Raw genomic sequence first — 27,138 nt, 5'->3', positions numbered from 1 at the left:
TTTATTCATCATTTTGTTTGTATATATATTTTGAAATTTTATTTTAAAAAATTCTTAATGTTTACACTTTGATATTTAATGTTTTCTTTTAAAAGAATATTTAAAGTTTATATCTTCATATATAATTTTCTTTAACCAACCCGTGTATTATACGGGTTTCACACCTAGTATCATTATATAATCAAGTGAATCAACAAACTAAAAATACATATCATTCGAACTTATAAAAGAACCAAATCTAATAAATAATCAATATTAAATATGGTGCAAATGAATAGCCGGTTACCTACTTTAGCAGGAAGTCTACTTCTCAGAAAACAATACAGAAGTAGGTCCCGTCACTAGTGAGCTAAATAAAAAAAATAAAAAGAAAAAAGATAAGATGAACTTGTTAAGCAACCTTCTTGAAGAATATAAATTTGGATCGAATAAATAAAATAAAGATGCTTTTTTAAACCTTCTTAGAGTTCGTATAGGATTGCGGTGAGTACAAGCCTCCTCAAAGTTTTCATCAAGCCTATAATACATTAGAGTATAATCTTAATTCATAAAAGTACTTTTCCAAAAAAATCATAAAAGTATAGTTCCCATGTATTACTGAATTCTACATGCACAATAAAAAGCTAACCTTACCAATCTCAAGAGGAGGCTAGATAGTGAATTATTAGAATTTGCATGCCTCAACTGGATATTCCTGCAACTATATTTGGTTTAGGCCAATGCTTACTAATCACAAATTTAAAGTTGTAAGCTCCAACATTGCTTAATATGAAAAATGAGAGAAAGCAATATAATACCCAAAAACATCATCTGCAACAGCAATAACTCCACCAGTTTAACTGCTCACAAAGAAAGCGTTTCCCTTGCCTTTTGCAACCTTTAAAGAAAATAATATATAGACAAAATGATTCCATAGGAAACAAAATTCATATCATATCTACTGTAAGGTAAGGTAAGAGGGAAATATCTATTTGGGGTGTGGAATGAGTTGAGTTACAACACGACTAGACAACTCAAGCCTACAAAAACAACAAAAAATCATCACAAGTCCCAAGCAAGCAATAACGAAACTCGTCAGAAATTTCATGGAGCAGAAATAGTGAATGAATTCCAAGTGAGCGTGGGTTTAATCCAGCAGCACTCATGAACTCTACAGCAAACCTGTGCTATATCTAAACACTTTAGACAATCTACAGATGAATTCATGACAGTCTTCATTCATACCTACTTCCTAAGTATGAGCGACTGTGGAGGATTTGAATAATCTTATTATTCGGGAAGTCAAAACATGCAAAGTGAAACACAAGAATAATACTAATCCCATATGGCCCCAAAATTTGGGTATAAATAAAACATTTTTATTTAATCACCATATTGATTACTCATTATTTGTTGTTTCAGGTAATCAACTTATTACTTGAATTATAACAACAGTTGTCCCATGCACCAAGCATGCACACTATGTTTATCTATGGTCCTTACTTTGTGAAATAGATCAAATGAAAACATTTCCAATGATGCTCATTTCACAATTCCTAATCGTAATCATTAGTGTAAGAATAAAAATTCTCGCCGCTACTAGAATATGTCAGATTCTAACATTTTATGCAACGGTCCTTTCGTAATATCACAGTGCCAAAGTCACCAAGACTTTGCCAATGAAATTAAAAAGTACTCTATCGGAGATTGTTACAAGACAATCCTATAGATGTGAAGTCTCACATTCAAAGTACATTCTTTTGAACATCCTTCTTGCATAAAATTTTCTAATCTAGACATAAATTCTTAACGTCCAACTCACAATAAGGAAACATTTCCATATTTGCCATATGACAACTCATTATAAATAGAATCTTATCTATTCATAATAATGTCAATATGGTCCATCCATTAGTATACTTCCAACTGCTCACAAGCGACCAATCATTGATGAACCTTAGATTGTCCTTGACAGTTGTTTAGTTATTTAATCAAATCCGGTTCTAGTCCCTTTTTCCCTCTTAATACCCTAGACATTTGGAAGATTTTAGAATAGTTAAATATTACAGCATATGCAATCAATCCTATACGAGAAGCGTATGGGACACGATTCATAATGTCTTACATAAAAGCATGATACTTTATTCTTGATTTCATGCCATCAAGGGTCCCACCACAATCATAAGATAATGTTTGTGACAAATCCAAAATCATATGGACTGAACTTGTTTATTCTTGATTTCTTGCCATTAAGGGTCCCTCCATTGCTTCTAAGTTATTTAGCATCTCACTTATACTAGTCAATGTACTTTCATTGAACAAGGTGCTTGCCCTTATGCAGTCTATTGAGAACTCGTAGAACTCATATGCATAGTTTACTAAACCGGAATGGCACAGAAACAAGAATATGTCAACACGATGGGTTACAAACCTCAAGTCGTGTGCTATTGTTTAATAATAGGGTTACTCTTGATTAGTTCTTGAAACTTTTCAAGATCGTTTAGACTCCCATTGACCTCTTGACATATAAGATTCTCTTGTCAAGAAAACATTTCTTGACAAACAAACATTCAAGAGTTAGTGCGGATTTTTATCAATATAAACACTATAAACAATTGGTATTAGTTGGTGTTTGTCTTATCCAAGACATCAAAATTTACCAATTTCAAACGTGCAAGAGTAAGAAAAACAATTTTCTACTTCACATTTGAAGAGTGTGTTAGAACTTCTTAAGATGTGTCACTCAATTCACAATCTTGGAGTATGATTCTCAGACTTGATTATGGAACAAAGTATGACTCATCCTTTTGATTTAACCATTTCAACAATTTCCGATTCCTCTTATTAGTCATACTAGTGCACTAAGATGTCCTTAGAGGATTAATTGTGATATGGTTTTACAATCAACAAGATGATCATAAAATACGATACAAAAGTACTCTCCCTTTTTCTTAGATTGGAGAAACTTTTTATCTTTCTGCCTAATTGATTCTTCTTATTCATCTACCATACATTGAAACTTTTCAATGATTCAGAATTACACTTAATCTTGTAAGCATAACCACATTTACTAGACTTTTAGTAACTCATGATGAATAATCTTATTGTTCTTTGTGATGGACTTAACTAGTACACAACATTGTTTACCAGTTCTCCTAGTCCTTCACTTGACTCTTTGTCAAGGAATTAGTCTTAATTTCCAAATATGAAGGTTCTCATTCATCATACAATGCAAGTTGTAGGATTCCGAGTTTTTGTCCAACTGAAACTTGGTCGACAAGAATCTTTCCTTATTTGGTAAATTCTCGACATTTCCACAAATAACATAACTAAGAATCACATCCCATTTCAACATTGCTAAAACTAGAAATACACAAACATCAATTTTTCATACATGCCATTGCAAGGAAATAAATAAATAAGACAAAAACAAAATTTTATTTTATTTATAAAAGGTGCGGAAAAACTTGTCCTTACAATGCAATTCAAATGAAAACTACGCTATTACATATTCCTAGCAATCTATCATAACTCTAAAAGTAGAAGCTCCAAAAATCCGATCATCGAATCATGCGATCGAAATCCATTTCTTCACGATCAGACTCAGCTCACTTCTTCCTTTAAACTTCCTCTCTTTTCTTCGATCCTACAAAACATCAAATGTAATCTTATCACATCATGTATTAAGAATCAAAAAATAGGAACTTATAGAGTTAGTTAATGGATTTTACCTGAACTAGAGTCATACCTCTTGACTCTCCCATCTCTTAGATCTCTCAGGTAGACAGGGAAGCTTCATCTCCAATGCCCCTTCTCTTGGAAATAAAAGCAAATTGACTCCTTTGGAACACCACAAGGAACTACCTCAGACTTTGCCTTTTTCTTATAGTCAAACGTTTCGACCATGGCATGCCTTTCGTTGCCATTTCCTATGTCCATGGAGGTTTGGAAGGCAGATCTACCAATCAACTTTGCTTCTCCAGTGCACCAAATCATTTTTGATTCAACAGCAACAAGTAAATATGTGAGATCGATAAGGGTTACGTCATGATCTATCATATAGTACTCGCTTACAAACTCACTATATGAGTCAGGAAGCGATTGAAGAACCCAGTCAATAGCCAGCTTCTCACAGACAACGACTCCCAACATTCTTAACCTGTCAATGTGCAGCTTCATCTCTAAGACATATGCACACACTAACTTTCCTTCTTCGTGTTTACTTGCCAAAAGGGCTTGAGTGAGCTTGAACTTTTCAAGCCTTTGAACTTGTGGGTCAGGGAGAATAATAGCAGGAGGTGGAGGAAGTGAAGCATGATCTCTTGTTCCTCGATCGAATCATGGAATATCATCTTCATGTGGAAAGCTTGTTCCAAGGGATTTGGGAAGACCATAGTTGTCATACTTTGACATCTACAAAACGGGAGAAAATTCAAGTTAGTTGATTGATTAAGTCCTTAATAAAACACCCAAATGAGATATTAAGGCTAGGACCCAACACAATATTCTACAACACCGAAGAGGAATGTCGTAATCCGGTCGCAGAGTATTTAAAGGTAAGTCAATGACGATTCACTAATTTTCCACCATGAAAAATGAAAATAGAGATTAAGTTTTAAATGTATCAAAAATTCCTAGATCTTTTGAGATTCATTGAACTTTTCAATGGCATGTTTAATCTCGATATGCCCCTCTTTTTGTGACTGGAATGCCGAGGATCACAAAACAAGGTGTGAATAACCATGCAAATATACATGGTGCCCCCAATGTTACAGTCACCTAATTGACGTGCCGGTTAGCCACACACGCTCCATCGATCTATGACAAACATCGAGTCACCCTTTGCCACCTTTGCTTAGAGCCCATTTAGTGTGTCAATTAACCACACACGCTCCACTAACGTCTTCGCAAGGGTACAAAGTGTAATTTTATGGAATTGCATCAAATTCACTTTTGCCTAAAGTAACTAAGATTGGGAATTTTGTAAAAAACATTTAGTTACTTTATAATTCATTATACTTTTAATGTAAAGGGTTTGCCCTATCATACCCATTCGACTAATGACCCTCCACCAATCAACGAAGCGGTGGGTAAGAGTGGATACCCATTAAACGGCCATTTTATAGGTCATAACCTTATACCCCCCCTTATAGATCGGCTTCGTGAATGAGGCCTACTAACGGTAAGACTAGCATTTAAGTTATACATATATAATACTAGACTTTTAATGTTATATATAGTATAAGGGTGCATTTAACACTTTTAAACTACTATGTGGTCTAATTTAATAAATCAAACTTTTAATTTAATTAAATATAAACTATATCACTATGGATTTATTAACATTCTTTTAATTATACACTTAATTACTTTAATAAAACCATAAGGGTATAATTTGAACTTTTCAAAAACTAGGGTTTAATCAAATTTAAAATTTTAAAATTTCTAAAATTTAAAACCATTTAATTTAAAATTTTAAATATTAAAACTTTGATTTAATAATTATCCTAAAATTAAACAATTAATTTGAATTATCAAATCTTGAAGGATTATCTATTAAATTAAACAACTACTTTAACCTAATCCCTTAAATCCCCTAAAATTCGAAAATTAGGATGAGATATACAAAATCTTTAATTACCAAGATATGAAATTATCCAAATCCCTAAAATTTAAGGATCTTATCTTGGGGGGGAGGCAATTTTGAAACCCTAGGTTTGGATAACCCTAAAATTCGAAATCTTGGAGGCTAAGGAAAGGGTTTGGGAAACCCTATCAAGATTTCGAAATCTAGGGTTTATGAACCTTAATTTCAAAAATCATGCCCTTAGGGTTTATTGGCTATGAACCCTAATATGTCAAATTCATACTTTTATATAAAACTAATTGAAAACAAAACCAAATGCTCTGATACCACTTATGGGTTTAATACAAACAATCCTATGTGTACATGCAACCCTAGATACGGATCTATATTTTCACTATTAGTCATACAACATTATGAGCACAAAAAAGAAACCTAGCATGCCCCTAGTAATTTTGAAAATCATAAAGAAGAATGGAATACATACCTCTTGTTGTTATGTTGTAATAAAAACTTGTTTCTTGAATCTTCTTGTCTTTGAAAGCAAGTACCACAAGTGTAGTACCTCTAATGGCTCACACACACCAAATGGCTCACACACACCAAGAGCAAGAGAATGGCTTATGAGAGGGAGGAGGAACACCAAAAAACATCCTAGGGTTCTTCCAAAAGGGTTCACCGGGTTTTTAGGGCCATAAGGGTCATTATATAGTGAGGCTATTAGGTTTATCAAACAAGGAAACCCTAATTTGATTGCTTAGGCTCCAAGCAGCCTATGGACTCCCTTTAGAGCACTCCTTGGACGAATTCCTTATGGGCTTCCCATAAAATTTGTCCAACCTATGTTCCAAGGTGATCCATAGCCCAATTGCAATTATCTTATAATTACAATTCTAGTCCCCTAAGTTTAATTAATCTCTTTTATCCACAAAACTAATTCTTAATTAATTCTTGGCTAATATTAGTTAAACAATATGATTTCTCCTTTACTATATATTTCATATAATATATTAATAAATCATAATTAACCTCTCTCCTCATAAATCACCCTATCAAGTTTCTTTGGTGAAGGCAGCCCAAAAGGACCATGCACAACCGGATCAAATACCTACCAAATATAGTTACAGGCTTAGACACTAATCCAACACAATTCGCTCAAACCAAGGCTCTGATACCAACTTGTAACATCCCATTTTCACAACCAAAAATTTTCATTTTATTTAATTAAAGTTTCCCATTTATAAATCCATTTTGAAGAAAACTGTTTATTCCAAATATATTTATTGAAATCAGGATAATATTAAAGCGTGTAATCTTCATTGTCGTTGACGAATGTGTACAGTCACGCCTTCGCCTTCCCATGACGACCGATGATACCTGAAACAATAAATAATTAGATAAGGACAAAGCTTAGTGAGTTTCCCCCAAAATCTCCCATGCGATAAACATAAAAGCATGCGTCGGGTCCACTCAGCCATCAGGTTGGAATACCAAGGGTTTGTTGGCCTACCAACCTAACCCAATAGCTCCTCCCGAGCCTCCATGACTTCGGCTTATATTCGGCCCACACCGAGTATCTTGGCCTACAGTACCAAACAGGACCGCCTTAACCAATTACAACCATATGTCGGCATATAAACAATCAAGGATCAAGTAGGCACATAATACAAACAAACAATAATCATATAGCTTAGTACCGCCTATTAGTCCTCACACCACACACTCTCCCGCTACCAGCTATCCTCCGTGAAATGCATAACCATAAGTAACCAGAGGTGAGATAGCCACCCAAACAGATGATCCTACTCTAGAGCCACAAACAAACAAGGAACAAGAAAGAAAGCCTAGATCAAGAGTTCTCAGGCTATGCTACATGACCACATACAGTCTCTAGGGCACTCCACTTGATGATAACCAACAATTATTGGTAAACATACAGATCACTACCGCATAGAAACATCCTATATAGAAGGATACAAATCTAACAGATAACTACAACATAGCAACATACAAATTAATAGGATACAGATACAACATATCACTACAACATAGCAACATACTAAATACCAAAAATCCAAGGAATACATAACCGTATATACTCAGAGGTGAGACAGACACCCGGACAAGGGATCCTACTCTAGAGCCACAACCAAACAAGGAACACGCAAGAAAGCCTAGATCAAGAGTCTTCAATCTATCCTACATGACTATATACAGTCCCTATGGAATTCCTCTATTAAAAGTTAACCAAAGCTAGCGGGCTGACATTGGTGCCTTCGACCCACGGGTACAATCAAGCAAAACTCACCTGAAATGAAGAAACTCGAAAAATTAAGACACATTTCCCTTTCTGCACTGTGTGTTTCCACGAATCCGCTAATCACCAAAACCAAGTAAAACCTTAATTAAAAGTCCAAAACCCTCAAGTTTAACCTAAATTCAAGCTTGGTCAAAAGTTAACGGTCAACGAAAGTCAAAAGTCAAAGTCTACGGCAGCTGCATACGCCCATAGCTCGGATATAGACTCAAAACATCGACTTAAGTCATAAATTTTCCATCTTAATGACTTCCCATGGCTAGAAAAGTTTTAAAAGCCAACACCCTAACTTATTAATCCATTAAGACATCATAACTCTTGCATAGAAGGAATAGATGGACCACTATCACATTTTTATGGTTCCTAATAGCTTCATAATGGATAAAGTTTCCAACTTTAACCATTATAATGGTCCAAGCAAACAAGATCTTGTCTTTAAGTCTCAAAGGGACCAAAAGTGCATCTTTTCCAACTTAATCCATTAAGTCCAAGTCTTCTACCTTTAGATTTGAATCAATATGACGTTTAGATGGATAAAGTTTCCAACTTTATCCATAACAAGGTCATAAACTTTCAATATCTAAACTTTATGCAATAAAATGACCAAAATATCATAGCACCCAAAACTAGCTAGATCTAACAAATGCATCATCAAGATTCAAGCTTTATACCTTTAGAAGAAGGATCAAGGTGAACAAAGTCTGGCTCTACAAGCTCTAAGCAATCAAACTCTTCTCCAATGAGTTCCTATTCTTCTAAATACACCAAAAACCCACCAAAGTTATTTAAAGCTCAATAACCTTCCATATGAGGCTAGGGTTTTGAGGAAACAACTTAAGAGAGTGGAGGCTGAAGGTAAGAAGGTTTGGAAATGAGTTAAGGTGTTTAAATATGGTCTAAGGCCCTAAATTAGGGTTTGGTTCTGAGTCGCGAATGCCCAGAGTTCCTAGGGAATTCCTAGAATATGCGAAGGAGCCTCTGCGATCACCCATCCGTAAACGCCCAACGTATAATCCTTGTGCACCCAACATTCTTGACTATCCCAAAATCCTCATAACTTCAAATGGTCATAACTCCTTCGTTCCAACTCCACTTTCGGCAATCCTTCTATCCATGGAAAGCTGTTGATGAGCTCTACAATCCTATCTATTTACTTTTGACTTAAAACACATCAAACTAAAATCCTTAAATTTAATTAAAGGTCTGAACCATCACTTTACCAATATACCCTTATGCTCTAACGCACAAACCGAACTCTTGGATCACAAAATCTACATCACCCAAATCCAAATGGGTCTAAACCTCATTATACTCAACGCCCGAGAACTTATGACAAATAATCTTTGTGTCACGGCCCCGAATTAAGAAACGAATCAAAATAGGGTGTTACAGGAGGACTTTCATGTAAGGATTCTTAGGTCCAAAAAGTACCCTTGGTAGCTTGTGATTCTATAGGAATTTCTAGAGATGTTTGGGAAGAAGCAACTAAATGTTCTTTAATCTACCATTTGATCTCTTGTTTACTATCTTCTTTCATATTATGGAGAAGATTTTGGATTTCTCCTAATGTTACAGGTTTAGGATCTAAATTCATTCCTGAAAATCTTTCATATTATGAAGAAAACTACTAATCCTAAAAACTCGATCAATAGTCACTTTTGGAGCACAACTACCCTTATACTCTTTAGGTTTACACACCATGAAGGTTTTTAAATAAAATCCATTATTTTTGTCAACATCTGGAGGACTTTCATGTAAGGATTCTTGGGTCAGGAAAGTACTTTCGGTAGCTTGCGATTCGGTAGAAATTTCGAGAGGTGTTTGGTAAGAAGCAACTAAATGTTCTTTCATCTACCATTTCATTTCTTATTTACTATCTTCTTGCATTTTATGGAGAAGATTTTGGATTGCTCCTAATGTTACCGGTTCAGGATCGAGAATCCTATTTTTAAAACAACATATTAACACAGGTGTACAACTAATAAAAAGCAAACCATACTAAGCATATAATATTTCCATGATAGAAACTAAGTCTATTTCTATTTATCAAAAGCTCACATATATATCTCTTTGCCTTCTAGTATTTTGTACCTAAACTTGAGATACATAACATTAAATAAAATACTCCTCCGTCCCAAAATTATTATTCATGTTTGACTTTTGAAGTCTTTCCATGTCAACTTTGACCATAAATAACTTTATTTTTGTTGCATAATTTTTTATGAAACTTATAACAATGAAAATACATTTAAAAACAATCTATTCATATATCTTGCATAAAAAATTATATGACAAAAACTAAATTATTTAAGGTCAAATTTGAAAAAAGAGACTTAAAAGGTCAAACGTGGATAATAATTTTGGGACGGAGAGAGTATATATAAGACAACATTGTTTGGGGAGTTGTATGGAATAAAGAACAATATTTTATCAAATCATATAATAATTAAAATATTTTCTTCCCATATGAGTATACAATGTGATATATATATATATATATATATATATATATATATATATATATATATATATATATATATATATATATATGTGCGTGTGTGTATGTGTGCGTGTATGTATGTACATACATACATAAAATGCATGACCTTAAACATAATTTTATCTTATGGGCCTTCATGTATCATACTCCCTCCGTCCCAAATTAATTGTTCACTTTTGATTTTTGAAATTTTTTTTCTTCAACTTTGACCTTAAATATTTTTATTTGTATTATATACTACTTGATAAAACTTATAACAATGAGAAAACATTTAAAATACAATTCATTCATATATTTTACATCAAGTATTATCTATCAAAAACAAAAATATTTAATGCCAAAGTTGAAGAATAAAGACTTCAAAAATCAAATGTGGACAATTAATTTGGGACAGGGGTAGTATCTCTTTATTAACATAAATCCTTTAGTTAGATACTGATCTAGACCTTAGGGTTCATGAGAAAATGGAACCTTATCAACCTTACCAAAATAGGAAGAAGAAATCAACTTGTTAAGGTAACACTAAACATATGCCTCGTGAAAGGATATATGTTGCCGTTAAAATTTCCCCTTATCCTATCCTTAGGATATCGTAGATGTACAGACACTACTCTTTTCCATATGATCATAAGGAACAATATCAACATGTGTAGTATATGATTAAATACTTACAATAAGAAAATATTTAGTATGAACTTACATCTCACTCTTATCATTTTTCACCCCCTATTGACATAATAAATACTTACTCTAATAAAAAGTATCTTAAAGTATTGTTCTTAGTCAATTAAGCCATGTATCTCGAATGAAAAGGATTCTATAAACTCACACTATTAGTTACTCAAAACTAATTATTACTTTAATTTCTAACCTTAACTTCGTAAACTTGATAAAACTCTTTTTAGATTCTTATTCAAATATTGTATTAATCCCTTGTTAATATGATTTATTACACTAAGAGGTTAACTCACATTCACATTTAACATGATTATTCAATTTGATAATAACTTTTTTTTATCATAACGGTTCATATAACCAACCATTTTTTCGATTTTCAAAATCTTTAGCTTTGTATTTACGTATTTCGTATCATATTAGGCAAATGGCTAATAACTCGTATTCAAGTACACACAAATCGAATATGTATTTCATTCTGAATCAATGTGTCTACACCAAATCGGCTTTATTGGGGTGATATAAGTTTCTACTCATGATTTTTCAACAATTGAATCTACCTCAATTGTCGTATATTCAGCTTATTTTTATTAGATAAGTACTTCAAACTTTTATGATTAGCTAATGTTTGAAATTTCACCTCGTACAAGTAACATGCATTGTTTCCTTCAACACTTTTAATGCATAAGCAAGTACACGTCCTTTTTCATTAAAATACGTTTGAGACATGTCAATTGTCACTATAAACAACAAAATCATCTTCTCATTGCAGTAGTACCAACACCGAAGCTTCAAACAAGGCTTGTTTAAGGTGTTTATATGCCACATATTATGCCTTCGAAATTTAAAAAATTTTAGCCTCCTTTGTCAAGTTAGAGGCTGTTTGGCAGGATCTGAAGTCTAAATTTCTAACAGGGTCTGAATTTTTAAGATCTGAATTTTTTACATATTGTTGTCCTGATTTATAAAATGACCATTTTACGCTTATTTTTTTTGTTGTTTTTTTTTAAATTAAATACTTTTGTTACAAAATTATCAAAATAATTGAGATAAAAACTTCTAAAATAATTATAAAAAATAATAATATAAACAATCTATACAAATTTAAACAATCATCAAAACAAATCTAAACAATCATCAACTATCCTTCAACTTCTTGAAAACACTTAAAACCTGCCATTTACCATCAAACCATAATAAAGGATCTTTCCTTGAAAGTAGGATGATAGAAATGAACATTAAACCCTTGAAATCCATAATGATCTTTTAGCATATATGTACTTGCAAGTGTTCCATATTTAGCTGCTGAATCTCAAATTCCCAAGCCACAATATAATCAATCATAAGTTTAAATTTATAAATTCATAACAAACAAAAAAGGAAAAGGAAGCAAACTCATTATCTGCAACCAATCTTGCATAAAATAGCACCAAAAAGAAAAAAAATTCCAGAGCAGATGTTCATAAAATAACAGAAAAAAGAACATTTCTCGCATCTTTTAAAATGGTCAAACCCAAGCTCCTACTTGCTTCATATTCAGAGCAGATGTTCATCAATTCTATCGACAGCTTTGAGTGCAAAGCATCTGATGGAATTTATGATGAAATTAACATTATGTTATTAATGTTATTTACATAATCAATTCAATCAAAGAAAGCACCAAAAAAATCAGAAACTTTGAATCCAAAATCAAAATCATGATGTTATTCACATAATCAATAACGCAAGATATCAGAATTTATTTCAAAACATCTGTTGATTGATAGAGAAATGAACGTCAAACCTAGAAATCGACTGCAGATGTCAAACCTAGAAATTGATTTCTCCAGGGCGGTGGTTGTGGGGAAGACGGAAGTGAAGACAACTATGGTGGAAGAGGCATCGACTATGGGAGGAGGTTATGGGTCTAGCTTCGCCGACGAAGGCAGGAAGAAACAGAGTTCTTAAATCGATTACATAAAATCAATTTTAGGATAAACCTTACCAAATGATGCTTTCTTCGAGTTTTGACGGAGCTGGATGCAAAGGGGATGGCGGCGGTGACCAGATCGGAGGTCAGGCGGTGGAGGCGGTGACCGGTGGGTTGCAGGTCGTCGGAGATGGCTTGGGGGAAGTCGTATCGTGAAATAGATAAGAGGAGGAACATGTCTGGGGTAAAATAGGAACGCGCCTTTCATTTTTCTTTTCAGATACAATCTTATATCTGAAAAATTAATAGGCATTTTAAGATTAAGAGGCAAAAAAATAAGATCCAACCAAACACTCTAAATCTGAACTTTTAAGAGGTTGCCTCTTAATTTTTCAATTAAGAGGCTACCAAACAGCCCCTTAGTCAATGGTGCCTCTATACTAGAAAAATTTTCTACAGTTGGTAATAAGTAGCTAATCTGCGAAAACTACAAATCTCGAACGGTTTCACTACATCACTAAATCAACACTAATAAGGCTGGACGGTATGAATGAGGGAAAGAGTGAAGAAAGCTTACCCTATCAACTGAACACCATCCCTTGACTGAGGGAAAGGTGGTGAGGGAAAGAGGCGAGGGAGCTCACTCCCTCACTCTCTCTCCTATTCCTATTGGTCAACTTTTTTTGTATCTTTTTTAATATTTATTAAATTATATACCTACTAAAAATTACAAAAAAAAAATATATCAAAACTCATGGTTTTTCATTCCCTACAAAATTAGTATAATATTTATAGGAAATATATTTTTAAAAAATAATAATAAAAAAATAGTAAGGGAAATTTTTCATACATTCCTTGGGTTTTAGGTGAGGGAAATGAAAGTAAGGGAAATGGTGGTGTGACCCACAAAAAGTGAGGGAAACTTTCCACCCATACCCTCTGGTCTAAGATCAACTTTAATACCTTCACCACCAACAATGTGTCTGATAAAGTCGATTTCTCTAAGCTAAAATTTTCACTTAGAGAACTTTTGAAAAAACTTTTCTTTTCGAAGAAGTACCAAATTCTGATGCAAATGAATCGGGTGTTCATCTGTCTTTTCGAATAAACGAGTAGGTCTTAAGTAAAAACTATAACTTATTTATCTAGTAGAGAGAGACATATACATTCGTTGATTCTATAAGAGCAAAAGAACATTCATCAACCCAAACGATATCATCAGGATTTCTTAATGCTTGTAACAGAGACAAAAGGAAGACCTTGGAGTATCAAAATTTTGTATTTTTAACTATTGATACCTCGTTCTCAAATCAATATTGTAAAAGGATGACATTCCTTTGACATTAATTAAATAAAATGTCGTTATCTACAAGGAACATTGATTGATAATCATAATCTTACTCAACTCTCGATTAGCAATACCCATACACATCGAGCCTTCTTCTTTTTCATGGCTAATACATATGCACAACCAAGGAATGGATTGGGTCTAAAAAAAACACGATTTAATGGCTCAAACAATTTTTCTATTAAAATTAAAAAAAAATTTGGATGGTGCTAATCACTAAGGTGCACGAGCAATTGTAGTAAGGTGCACGAGCAATTATATCGGTTCCCATTATTAAATCAATAATATACTCTAATTCGATCTTGTGGTAACCGTGAGAGTTCATCCGAAACCAAGATAATCTTTTACCACTTTCACATCGACCATGGCCAGCCCCTTTTGATTCAGGTTGTGCTACATATACAACATATTTAGTCATATACGCCACTAACATTCCTTCATAACATTTTTTGCCCCATACAATTATCGTGGATTCATTTGGCATTCCAACCACAACAATCTTTTCATTGAAAATTATTTAGGTGATGCTTATAGCAAGACAATCCATGCCTACTATTTCTATAAACCAAAAGGCCTTTGGTCTAATTGTAAGGAGTGATCATCTAAAATGAGAGGTCATGGGTTCAAGTTTCTTAGGAGACATATGTGGTATTTAGGAGTAAGTTTAGATAGTTTGTCGTATTAAAAAAAAAATGGAAAACGGTCTGGCTGATTTCTAACCAAAACCTTTATATTTAAACTTTAACCATAACGTCACTTTCGTTAATCGGCTCTACCATGACACCCTTGTACAACGGGTTTAAATGAGTATTTAATTGAATAGAAAACGAGGAAGTTATAAAAGGAATCGTCATACTCAAACCAAATAGTGCACATATTAAGAGTGAATTTATTGTATTTATACATGTCACCACATCAAATTTGTCTTTTCCTCAATAGTCATCATCTATCACTTTCTTGTTTATTTTAAAACTAGGTAGAAGACACATGTATTACATGCATGGATTAATTAAAAAAATAAATATAAAGGTCTAAAGTTTAAGAACTTTGGATTTATAAAAAAAAAATAAGAAAAATAATGAATTACTAAAATTGATATTTTTATCTTTTAAATTTAAATAAATAAACAAAATAAACTAATAAACTTTAATTTGAGAATTTTGAAATAAGAAGGTAAGTCCATTAATGAAATTTGATATTCATCTATTACTATATTTATTGAAATTATTACATTAAAGTATTATGTGGAATTTATTAAAATAGAAAAATTCATGAAATGACTTGTGGAAAAGAAATTAATTCAAAATAACCACAAAATAACATTTGAAAAATTGAATGAGAGTGTGACATGTGGGAAAAAAACTTTCATTTATTAGAGTAGACTAACTGGAACTCTTTCTACCTTATACTTCTAAAGTCTAAATCGGGTTGTTACCAATTGTCATACACCTAATACGTAATATCCTGTTTGTGAACATCAATATCATATATCTAACAACAATCGTATCATACGAATAACAAAATTACATTTTCGTATGATAACCGTTGACTCATAGCATTATTTAGAATGAAACATACAAATACCTACTTTTGTAAACTTTAACAATTCTTTTCATCACACGAAGAACATTATCATAGCCAGAAGATGCTCATGATTGCTCAATCATTTTGTATTCCTTACAATTTTGTTTCTTATTACAAATTCAACATTCTTTATCACAAATGTCCAAAATATTTATTGTTTAAGAATCGTTCAATCGAGCTGAAGGTGTAATAATTATTATCGATGAGCTCTTCAATGCCCTCAACTTGAGCACCTCATTCTATTATAATAGCTCCAACTTAAGCATATTTGCATCCCTTCCAGTAGGCCCAGCTTGAGCAACTAATGTCTTCATATAGTCTCGACTTGTACTCTTCACTTCACGAGCAATTTCTAACTTGGAAATGGCACTATATAAATCTTTTCTCGACTCAAACACAATTATGGAATTCCTCATGGTAGTTCCAACTTAGACATACCATAATTTCCCTCTATCTATTATAAAACAACCATACACCATCCCAATAGGGGAGAGTTTTTTGAAATTACAACGACGACCATTAAAGGATATCCCATGTAGGATGAAATGTGAATATACCCCTAAATAGGAATAAATGAATCCAATTTTTAACATTAACCAAGTTATGTTTGGATAATACATAGTATTACTTGTACGAGTACTATTTCCATTAGACTATCCAACATAATCAAAATTTTCCTCTTCTTAACACACTTTATAGGAAACTATAGTATAGGTACCTCAACATTCTCCAAATATGTCTAACTGATAGCTAACCTATGCCCACAGGGTCTAGTCAACTAATATGTCTCTTCCCTTTTTACTAGTTTATGTTTTAGAATCTACTATAAGAAGCCTTGTTCACTAAAATCACAACTCTTATACCAATTTGTAACACCCGATAAATTCATACAAGGATAATAACTTTAGAAAATATTATGGTAATGGTTCTCAGCCACCAATGATTAGTAGACCCTAATAAAGTATTCTTTTCATGGTTCTCTATCGCCAAGGCTTACTAAACCCTAATAAAGTGTTGTGGTCATGGTTCTCAGCCGCTAAGGCTTATCGAACCCTAATAAATCATTCTTATTATGGTTCTTTGTCACCAACGCTTACCTTTAATTTAAGTTTCTAAGTATCAAATCTTGTGTTCATTATTTGATTCTCCTTAAACCAGTTTGAGCTCAAGACCTTCCAAATCGACCTCTCTATTTTCAAAGCATTTATGGTGTTATATGGGTAATAAGGACTGATATAGCCATTTTAAAGCCTTTATTTTAACTTTGATTAAGAGAGTGATGTACTTGATATAGATTAATTTGATTTTTCATTGGTACTTGATTCTGGTTTATCACTTATAATTTCTTCCCTTTTATCCTTAATACAATATTTTTTGCATATATCCTACATAGCCATCTCAAGTACCTCGTTCATTAAAGATGATATACCTGGTCATAATTACTCTTTTTCTGAGTGGATTAAACAATTTATGAACATTCGAACTTTCACTATTCCATATGAAAATGAATTTCTCTGATTTATCATCTAATTTCTCATTTTATGATCCTAAATAGGTGAGTAGGCCATACAACCAAATACTCGTAGTTCTTTAATTGAAGGTTGATTTCATATATGCACTCAAAGAATCTTGAGGAGTCATTCCTTGAACACTTATGGTAGAATTATGATTTACCAAGTAGGTTGAGTAGAGACTACCTCTACCCAAAATTGTTTCGCAACTTTTGATTCATCATATTTCTTGATAATTCTAAATAGTTATGTTTTTCCTTCCCAGTTTGTCATTCTGTAGAGGTCTGTAGAGTGATGAGAACTAATGGCGAACATCATTATGTTCAAAATTGGAAGAAGTTTTGCTTGTATTCTCCACAAAAATCTGATCCTAAACATTTAATTGCACAATCACCTTGATTTTCAATAAGTGACTTAGAAAGTTTTACATGCTCCAAGTACTTTTGATTTGTATTTTAAAAATGGCAAATGACACATTATCCTTATAAACATATTGCACATTTGAAGATTTAGTCCCTTAAGTAATTTTCATCTCTTTTAAGGGAACAAAGTTATTAGTGACCGGTCTTTTTAGGCCCTCTACTGTTAGTAGCCAGTTTCTTGTTCCAGTTATGCATTTTCCCATTTCAAAGTCAAAATCAGATTGTAAAAGACAAAATCATGGGTATGCAAACCGGAAAACATCTTTGGAGTGTATCAACTTCTACAGTTGAAGAGTGTATCGACTTCTACAATCTAATATCGTTGATCGCTCCCTGTATCGACTTCATCGACCTCAAATACTTTCTCTTTCAAAAGACTGGTCTTCTTTTTTGTTCTCTTACTATAATATAACAACATTAATTGTGATGGATATAAACCTCGGTAAAAATGGTGGTGTGAAGCAGATTGTTAATGTTGGAGGAGGGAGGAGGAAGACGAAGATTCTGATTTTTCGAAAAACCAAAAGACAATTATCATTGATCCATAACAAATTCAGTTCTAAGATACATCAAATTACAACTTGCAAACAGCTATGCCAAAAAAACAAAATCTAATTGAGCATTAACCAAATCTCCAACATCCGATTTTTGATTACCACATCCTTCAAGCAAATCTTCAGGCTTTGATTTTGGATTACCACTTCCATCAAGCTTTGAGTTTAGACTTCAATATCATCGTCATGATTTCCAGCCTCATCAACCCATAAATGAAGCCCACTCCTAGGTTCCCCACAAATTTTAATATCATAAATTAGCAAAACTATGTTAGAATGGTGTTCCATATTCGTTCAAGCATATTATTCCCTACCTAGATTCTTCTTAGTGGTGGAAGTCCTTATGATAGCCATACTTCCATAATAGCACCTCACCATCGTTTCTTGTTTGGATGTAGCAAGAAAATAAGAATAAAGGAGAAAAAGAAACTGAAGAAGAAGGGAATGAGAGAAAGAAGGGACTGGGAAAAGAAGGAAGTCGCTGGAAAGAAGAATTTATTGACCTGTTAGCATTTTAGATGAGGTGAAAAAGAAGTCATCGGCTGACCCCTTCGTTTCTTCAAAAGGGACTAATTAGAAATGACAAAAAAAACTTTAGTCCCTCATAAAGCACTAAAGTAACTTATGGGACTGAATGGGAAAATATACAATTCATTATAGGGCTAATGTGTCATTTCCCATTTTAGAAGAAAAATATACCAAACTAATTTCTTCTAATTTCTTCTGGTGCAGAGAAGAAATGAAACATAGGGCAAAAATAAAGGAAAAAGAGATTTACTTGATCATAAAGTTAAAATAAAACGAAAGTGCTCGAATTGAATAAAAGATTGGGGATTAAAACCTATTTTATACTAAGGATTTGCAACCTAATTTGATACTAAAACAAGACATAGATAATGACTTAAATAATGAAAAATAAAGTTTCCTAAATTGCCCTTTTTTCAAAACATGAGTTTGAACTTGTTCTAATAAAATACGATTAAGCCAACAGTCACCCACTTAATCGGCTTGATCATACCACTCATTCACAATAGTGTCAATTCTTCTTCAATCAAGTGCGTCTCTTGTTTCTTGCACTTAGGACACTCGTTGTTGTAGTGATTAAACTCACCATATTTGTAACATCTAACATGACTTTTATCCTGAACTCATTCATTACCATCTCGACTCTTCCCAGACCCACGACCCTTTCCCCAACCACATCCAAAGTCATCCCGATTTGAACATTCATTGCCACAATGCTTACAAACATGCTATTTTTCTTCACTAGCCAAAATCAATCCACATTGAATGTCCTCCACTTTCTCATTTCCTCTTATATGATCCTCGTATACCTTCAAACTACTTACGATTTCATGGAATAACATCAAATCCAACTCGAAACATTTCTCATTTCCTCCACTTTCTCATTTCCTCTTATATGATCCTCGTATGCCTTCAAACTACTTACGATTTCATCAAATCTACTTCTTCAAGCTCATAAAGAAGGCTCCTTGATTTCGAGGCTAAACCGGATAAATTTGTCACAAAATCATCAACCGTTTCACCTTTCTTCATGCGTAAACTTTCAAGCCCCCTCCTTAAGGTTGAAAGTCGAGTCGTTCAAACCGAATCCACTCCCAAATAGTGTGTTTTTAGACCATCCCACACTTGCTTTGGTTTGGTGTAACTCGCTATTTGCACTACCATGTCTTCAGGTATTGCTTGAAACAAAAAGGCAAAAGCTTGTTTTAACTTCCTTCGATTTGATACATCACTTAATGCCCTTGATTTGAGAGTCTCCGATATGATGTGTTCATCCATAACCGACTTGATTATGACTGCCCACATAGAATAATCCATTGGATTCAAAGATGAAACTTGATATGACATCAAACCTTCTTCTTTAACTATCGACATCCTATTCACCCTTTTGACAGCCCCAACCTCTTTAATCAAGCTTGTTTCGAGAGCACTCTTTCACCGATCAAGAAAACAAGGTCATGTCCACCTTTACCGTTTTCTATCACCTACAAAAACGAACCGAATCAAAGCTACCTTCTTTGATGTCTTCTCGTCCATTTATTACACACCTTCGGTTAGTCTCTCATTATCATTAGAACAAGTCTCATCAAGAGAAATCAGTAATGTTGTTGAAATGCTTCAACTTGACATCAAAACCGACTCACACCCCCTTCAACCGAACCGATCTGACACCAAGTGAATGAAATATAAACTAGACTAATTTCTGGTGGTGCACATATGAAACGAAACAAAATAGGGGGAGAAGAAATTTACTTGCTCACAATGTTAGAGTAAACCTAAAGTGTTGAAATTGCATAAAAATTTGAAGATTGACATCTATTTTATACAAAAGTATTATAAACCTAATAAGCTATTAAACAAGAAATAGATAAAGAATCAAATAATGAAAATAAAGTTTCCTAAGTTTCCCTTCGTTCATTTAAAACGTGATTTTGAACTTGTTAAGATCATGTCCGATTAACCCAATACCATAAAAATATGTGTAAACAAGATTCAAGATTTTAATGTCGTCCACGATTTATCATATTCAAGAGTTTCTCAAATGCCATCCTAAACTTCAACCTTCAGAGACTTGATCCACCTTATTAATCCTTTATAATCCTCATACAAGGTTATGCATGAACATGTATTTACAAACACATGTTACTTTAATTGACCAGAGAGAAAAATCACATGAATATTTACAGAGAGTAGTACCTATATATACATAAGTTTAAAAGCCAATAAGCATTTACTAGTACACAAAGCTTTTTTTGATGTGGTTAAAATGATTTATTAATATGGGTATTGAACCACACAAACAAATATCGTATCAGAAACACCCTTATTTAATGGTGCGGTTATAAAACTGCACCAAAAAAAATAACCACAACCGCACCAAAAAAACAAATGGTTTTTTCATAAAAAAAAAAAGCTTGACAGGTACTCCATTAAATGCTAGAACCGCATCATTGAATCATAAAAAAGAACCACACCTTAAAAAGATGTTTCTTTTTATTTAATTCTTTGCACATTTATGTGTTCTCTTTTGAGCTTTACATAGCTCATCTATCATTGTGAGGATAACATAATTCTCAGAAACTTCAAATTCCTGCTTCTTAGCCCAGCCCCTTCATGCTTCCATAACCTGCATGGTGAAACAATGATTTGCCATGACTTATCCAACTTGTACATATATAAAGTTTCACCAAAAAACTAAAAAAAAAATCAAAATTTTAACTTACATGATTTGGAGTTAACAAGCTAGAACCGGCAAGTGTATGATCAACAACATTACTCTTTGTAAATCTGTTAGCCACTCTCATCATAACTTTTAAAAACTATGGCAACAAGCACAAAAGAAAACAATATAATGAAAAATTTAGAAGGGAAGACAATGCCCAGGAAACAAAATATTAGAAGGGAATTCGTTTGGTTTAAAGGTGCGGTCTTTGATTTAAACGCACCTATAAATCTATTTTAGTGGTGCGGTTTAGATACATGGCACCAAAAAGTAACTTTGTAAAAACATTTAATGCAGTTTCCACATAACTGCACCAACAAATCGAATATTTGGTGTGGTTTTTGTTTTTTTTTTTTTTTTTTTTTTTTGCGATGGAGATATATTTAATAATGTGGTTTTTAAACAAGACCGCACCAAAAAATAAAATGGCATCGCTGTATTAAATGAGTTATGTACTAATGATTATTTCTAACATATATGTGCTTGTATATATATATATATATATATATATATATATATATATATATATATATATATATATATATATATATATATATATATATATATATATATATATATATATATATATATATATATATATATATATATATATATATATATATATATATATATATATATATATATATATATATATATATATATATATATATATATATATATATACATCCATATGTAGGGATATATCCATCTCTTTGGAATTTATATCGATGCGGAAATAATAACCACCAAATGATTCAGCCAATACATTCCGGATGAATTTATTATGTAATAGAAATACACAGGATTAAAGGATAATACATGTGGAAATAAACTCATCAATTTGAAATTTGTCTAGCTTTATTTCTGTGGCGAGTTTAGATAGAATCATAGAACCATGGAAAAAGGTTCTAACATAAAAAAAATCCTTTATAAAAGGTTAATGGCGGCTAGAGATGCACAGAAAAATCGATTTCACTATTGGATCCAGTCCAAAACTAGATTGGGTCAAAACCGGTTTTGACCAAGCTGGATCAAATCGGATTTAAAACTAGATTTTCAATCAGATCGTAACCCTACATTCCAAATCGGATTTGATACCGGATGGTAAAGCGGATTTGGTAAAAAATGGATCGAGATCCTCCCCAAAATCCGCTAAAATCCACTAAAATCGGTTTATACCGGTTTCAAATCAGATTAGAATCAGATTCAGATTTTGGTTTGAACCGGATCGGATTTTGATTGGATCCGGATCGGATTTTTGATGACGTAAGCGAAAACGGATCGGATCCGGATCCAGATCAGATCAGATTCGGGTTTTGTGCACCTCTAATGGCGCCACTTGTTGCACGTTTGTCTTCCACCTCGATATAATAAGTGGACATTTTGGTGATTAATTATTATTACTAGTCAAGTAATCAACCATTTTGTAACTAACAGTCCATAATGAAAAGTTCATATTTTAAAAGACCTTGTTACATAACCAGAATGTTAGAAAATCGTGGTATAGAGTTGTTTGGATCAATAAGAGTTGCGAAACACTTTCGGATTAAAGTATTTTGATGGTATGCTCGAAAATCTGTAATCAGATAAAACTCATTGTTTTCTAGAATGAAGAATGAATAAGATGTTATGAAGTTCTTTACCCAAAATGATTTCGAAATTGATCATATAACAGGAAAGAACTTCCTGTCTTAAAACTATAAAATGATAGTTTATGTCCTAAAAGTGTCCAAAACGGTCATAAACTAACTTAAAAACCGGGTCTGAAATATAGATAACAAAACAAGGTGTATTTACTGAAAATATGGATTTTTGATACATTTTTTATATAGCAACGTAACACATATTAATATTATTACAGAATCGGATAAAATTGGCCAAATGACATTTTTATTTACAAAAAATTCGACAATAGCCAGGGGTTGCCGCCCCTTGGAACCCGCTCCTAGGGGCGCTGCCCCCGGACCCCTGTTCAGGAGCTTCGTTCCTTAATAACAATATACTTCCAACAAAGATAAAATTAAATAAATATGCACTCCGTACCATATTAATTTGTCCAATAATTGTCAAAGCGACATTGATCAACAAATTAACCTCATTACACTTAAATAATATTAGCGATGTAAAATCACCAATATAAAATTCCAAAATGGTATGCAGATCTAGGTCCAACAAAACTAGAAGCAATGCAAGAAGTCATAGAAGAAGTGGTTCCAGCGGAACAAGGCCCACACGACACAGCCACGATAAATATTGGAACAGATGATAATCAGACAGAAAACATGATACCCGTAACAAAAGAGGAACACGAGAAGTTGCATAAAGCTACTGTGAAGGGGGATTGGAAGGAAGCAGAAAGCATAATAAGAAACAAGAAACATGCAGTGGAATTGGAAATGAGCAAAGACGGCAGCACAATACTTCACTTGGCTGTTGGAATAGGTCATAACGAATTTGTGGAAAATTTACTTTGGAATATAAAAGATGGAGACTTATGTAAAAGGAGGAGAAGTTCTGATGGAAGCACAGCCCTCCACATCGCTGCAATTGTTGGGAATAGATATGCAGCGCATCTCTTGCTTGAAAAGAGCAAAGACTTGTTACGAATTAAAGACCATAAAGGCCATGTAGCATGGCATAAAGCTTATGAAAATATGCATCTTGATACCTTGGTATATTTGTTCAAAGCCTCTGGTCCTGTTGCCATAACCAGGGCGCTGTCTCTTCCTTCACGGCTACAAAACAGGTCGCTTACTTCACAGGACACTACTCACCCTCAACTTCACCCTAATACGGAAATAGGGGATGACCTTCTTGTTAGTTTTATTTCTGCCCACGAATTCAGTGAGTAGCCACAATATCACATAAATATTGTTACATAAAGACATATTGCATTAAATAATCACACTTGATTGATTATTGTCACAGATCTAGCATCGGAATTAATTAAAGATTTTCCTGAATTTGCTGTGAAAACTGATGGTGTACTCATGGCGTTAGCTAAAAGCTTTCCGAGTGGACTAAACCATTGGGAAACACTTATCTATCCATGTAAGATTGTACTAGGAAAGAGCTTTCTCTATTATTTTTTATTTCTATTTTTGTTCTAAGGGTAATTGATTGTGGTTTTCCTGTTTTAGCGTTGGACGGTATCTGGGAAGCACTAGAGAATGCATCAATAATTTTCTTCGGATCATTTCTGATTATCCCTATCGTTATACGCAGTTTCTTCGTGGTGGAGGAGGACCCTCTCCCAAAATGGAGCAGTTAACCATTCAAGGATTTATTATTATATTTTGAACTCATAGCGAAGTCTATTCTACTGATAACTTTTTTCTTCTTTTGCAGTTCTAATGGTGATACCTTGCTTCGTCGGTGGCTTGATATATTTCCTCATATCAGTTGTTTATTACATATATTATCTTTTGTGGAAGGCTTCGTCGGTGATAGGTAACAGCATGTGCAGTCAATCCACTTATTGCCAATTTGGTTTGAAATCTAGCAAGATTCTAACAAACTAAGATGGTGTTTCTTTTCACTAGTAGTTGACTTAATTAATGGGGATCGAACTTATATATATATATATATATATATATATATATATATATATATATATATATATATATATATATATATATATATATATATATATATATATATATATATAATCAATAGTTTCTTTTTTACTTTAATATATAAATAATATGTTAATAAACTAAGTGAGGATATGGACACTATGAAAACTCAAAGCTATCCGATTTTGATTGGTGGGGTGAAAAATATTCGTGCTTTTTATTTGGGTCAAAACTAAAGCACGGTTTTAAGGAACCTAATTAGAATAATTGGAGTTGTAATTCTAAAGCTGTTTGTATTAAGGTTATATAATGCGATATTTTATTGATTCTAGAAAATAAACATCCACTCTAATAAATGACTAATTACTATATGAAAAAAAAAAAAATCACAGCCCCCAAATATTTATTTTAGTTTTTCTAAGTAATAATTTGGTTGGTGCAGTTGCACCCATTAAGCATATCGAGAAGAAAAAGAAGGAATGGGAAGAAGCAGAAAATGTTCTAAATTTGGTATGTAATGAAATAGACAAGTTAGAATATTGTGGTACACATCATCCCTATTACACGGGACCAATTCTTGAGGCTGCGCGTCAAAATGTTTATAAGGTTGTTGATGAGATTTTATTTAGATCACCTGAAGCGATTCGGTGTACAGATAAAAATGGATATGACATCATTATATTAGCAGTTTTACACCGTTCATATAAAGTCTACAACCTTATCTATGACATTGGGGAGCGGAAGAATCTATACAGAACGTTTGTTGATTCCTCTAAGAACAATATCGTGCACTTGGTTGGAAAGTTGGCACCTTCAGATGAACTCAGTCGTAGAACGGGTGCAGCATTACAGCTACAACGAGAACTTCAATGGCATGAGGTAAAGATTAGATAATTCATAAATCATAGTAGTATAAACTTAGTCGTAAATGAATTTTTTAATTATATATGGTAGTATAAGTTAACAAGTTGAACTAATTCTTCAGGAGGTGAAGAAACTCGTGTTTCCTACATACATCACTCAAGAGAACATTTTTAAAGAGACACCAGATATGGTGTTCACAAGGGAACACGAAAACTTGTTGAAAGAAGGAGAGAAGTGGATGAAAACCACATCGGAATCATGCAGCATCACTGCAGTGCTAATTACCACAATTGTATTTGCAGCAGCAATTACCGTACCAGGTGGATCCAGTGAAACAACTGGCGCTCCTTTGTTTAGAAAAGACGTTGGGTTCACTATTTTTGCTATATCAGATGCCATTTCACTGTTTGCATCCACTACCGCATTATTAGTGTTCTTATCGATCCTTACTGCACGTTTTGCTGAGAACGATTTTCTAGTCAGTCTTCCAAGACGATTGCTTATTGGTATTTGTGCCTTATTGATCTCAACAACTGCTATGATGGTAGCCTTCAGCGCAACATTGTTCCTTGTCTTTTCTGATCAAAAACCATGGATGCTTGGTCCCATATGTGGATTAGCTTTCATCCCGATTTTTACTTTTGTCACTCTACAATTCCCCCTCATAGCAGATCTATTTCGGTCGACCCATTTACCCATATTTGGCAAGCAAAGGAAAAGTGCTTATACAAGATTTAATGCGGACACCGTAAGGTTGTGTTTTGGTAAGTGGAATTATCACATTTTTTTAAACGGCAAATATAGTAATGTAGTCCTAATTTATTCTATCTATTTCCACAGATATGTACAGGAAGGCTTGAAGCCTCGACCTCAAATTTGTCCCACAACACCGGATACCGTTGGGCTATAAGCGTTTTGAAACGGAATTAGCACATATCTTGGAAGTTGGAATTAATCATGTATTCTACTGTATAACAATAAAGATTCTTTGTTCCGGAGCATCATAATTATTACATCTTATATGATGAATTTGTGGATGCGAGTAAAATACAAAAATCGTTGTTATTTA

At 33.2% G+C, this 27,138-nt stretch overlaps 1 protein-coding gene across 1 annotated transcript in view; it reads left to right on the top strand.

Moving 5' to 3' along the window:
- Window positions 1-27,138, top strand: part of LOC111881628 (uncharacterized) — a 31,198-nt gene extending 4,060 nt beyond the window's left edge. The window contains exons 2-8 of the mRNA XM_023878028.3: window positions 23,791-24,474; window positions 24,559-24,681; window positions 24,771-24,896; window positions 24,979-25,080; window positions 25,648-26,084; window positions 26,191-26,833; window positions 26,910-27,138. Coding sequence (XP_023733796.1) covers window positions 23,791-24,474; window positions 24,559-24,681; window positions 24,771-24,896; window positions 24,979-25,080; window positions 25,648-26,084; window positions 26,191-26,833; window positions 26,910-26,929 — 2,135 coding nt within the window. The 3' untranslated portion in view covers window positions 26,930-27,138. The remainder of the gene's footprint in view (window positions 1-23,790; window positions 24,475-24,558; window positions 24,682-24,770; window positions 24,897-24,978; window positions 25,081-25,647; window positions 26,085-26,190; window positions 26,834-26,909) is intronic.

The sequence above is a fragment of the Lactuca sativa genome, chromosome 7, assembly GCF_002870075.4.
Source record: "Lactuca sativa cultivar Salinas chromosome 7, Lsat_Salinas_v11, whole genome shotgun sequence".
Classification (NCBI taxonomy): Eukaryota; Viridiplantae; Streptophyta; class Magnoliopsida; order Asterales; family Asteraceae; genus Lactuca; species Lactuca sativa.
Note: the sequence above shows the minus strand (reverse complement) of the source record. Positions and strands in the feature narration are given on the sequence as shown.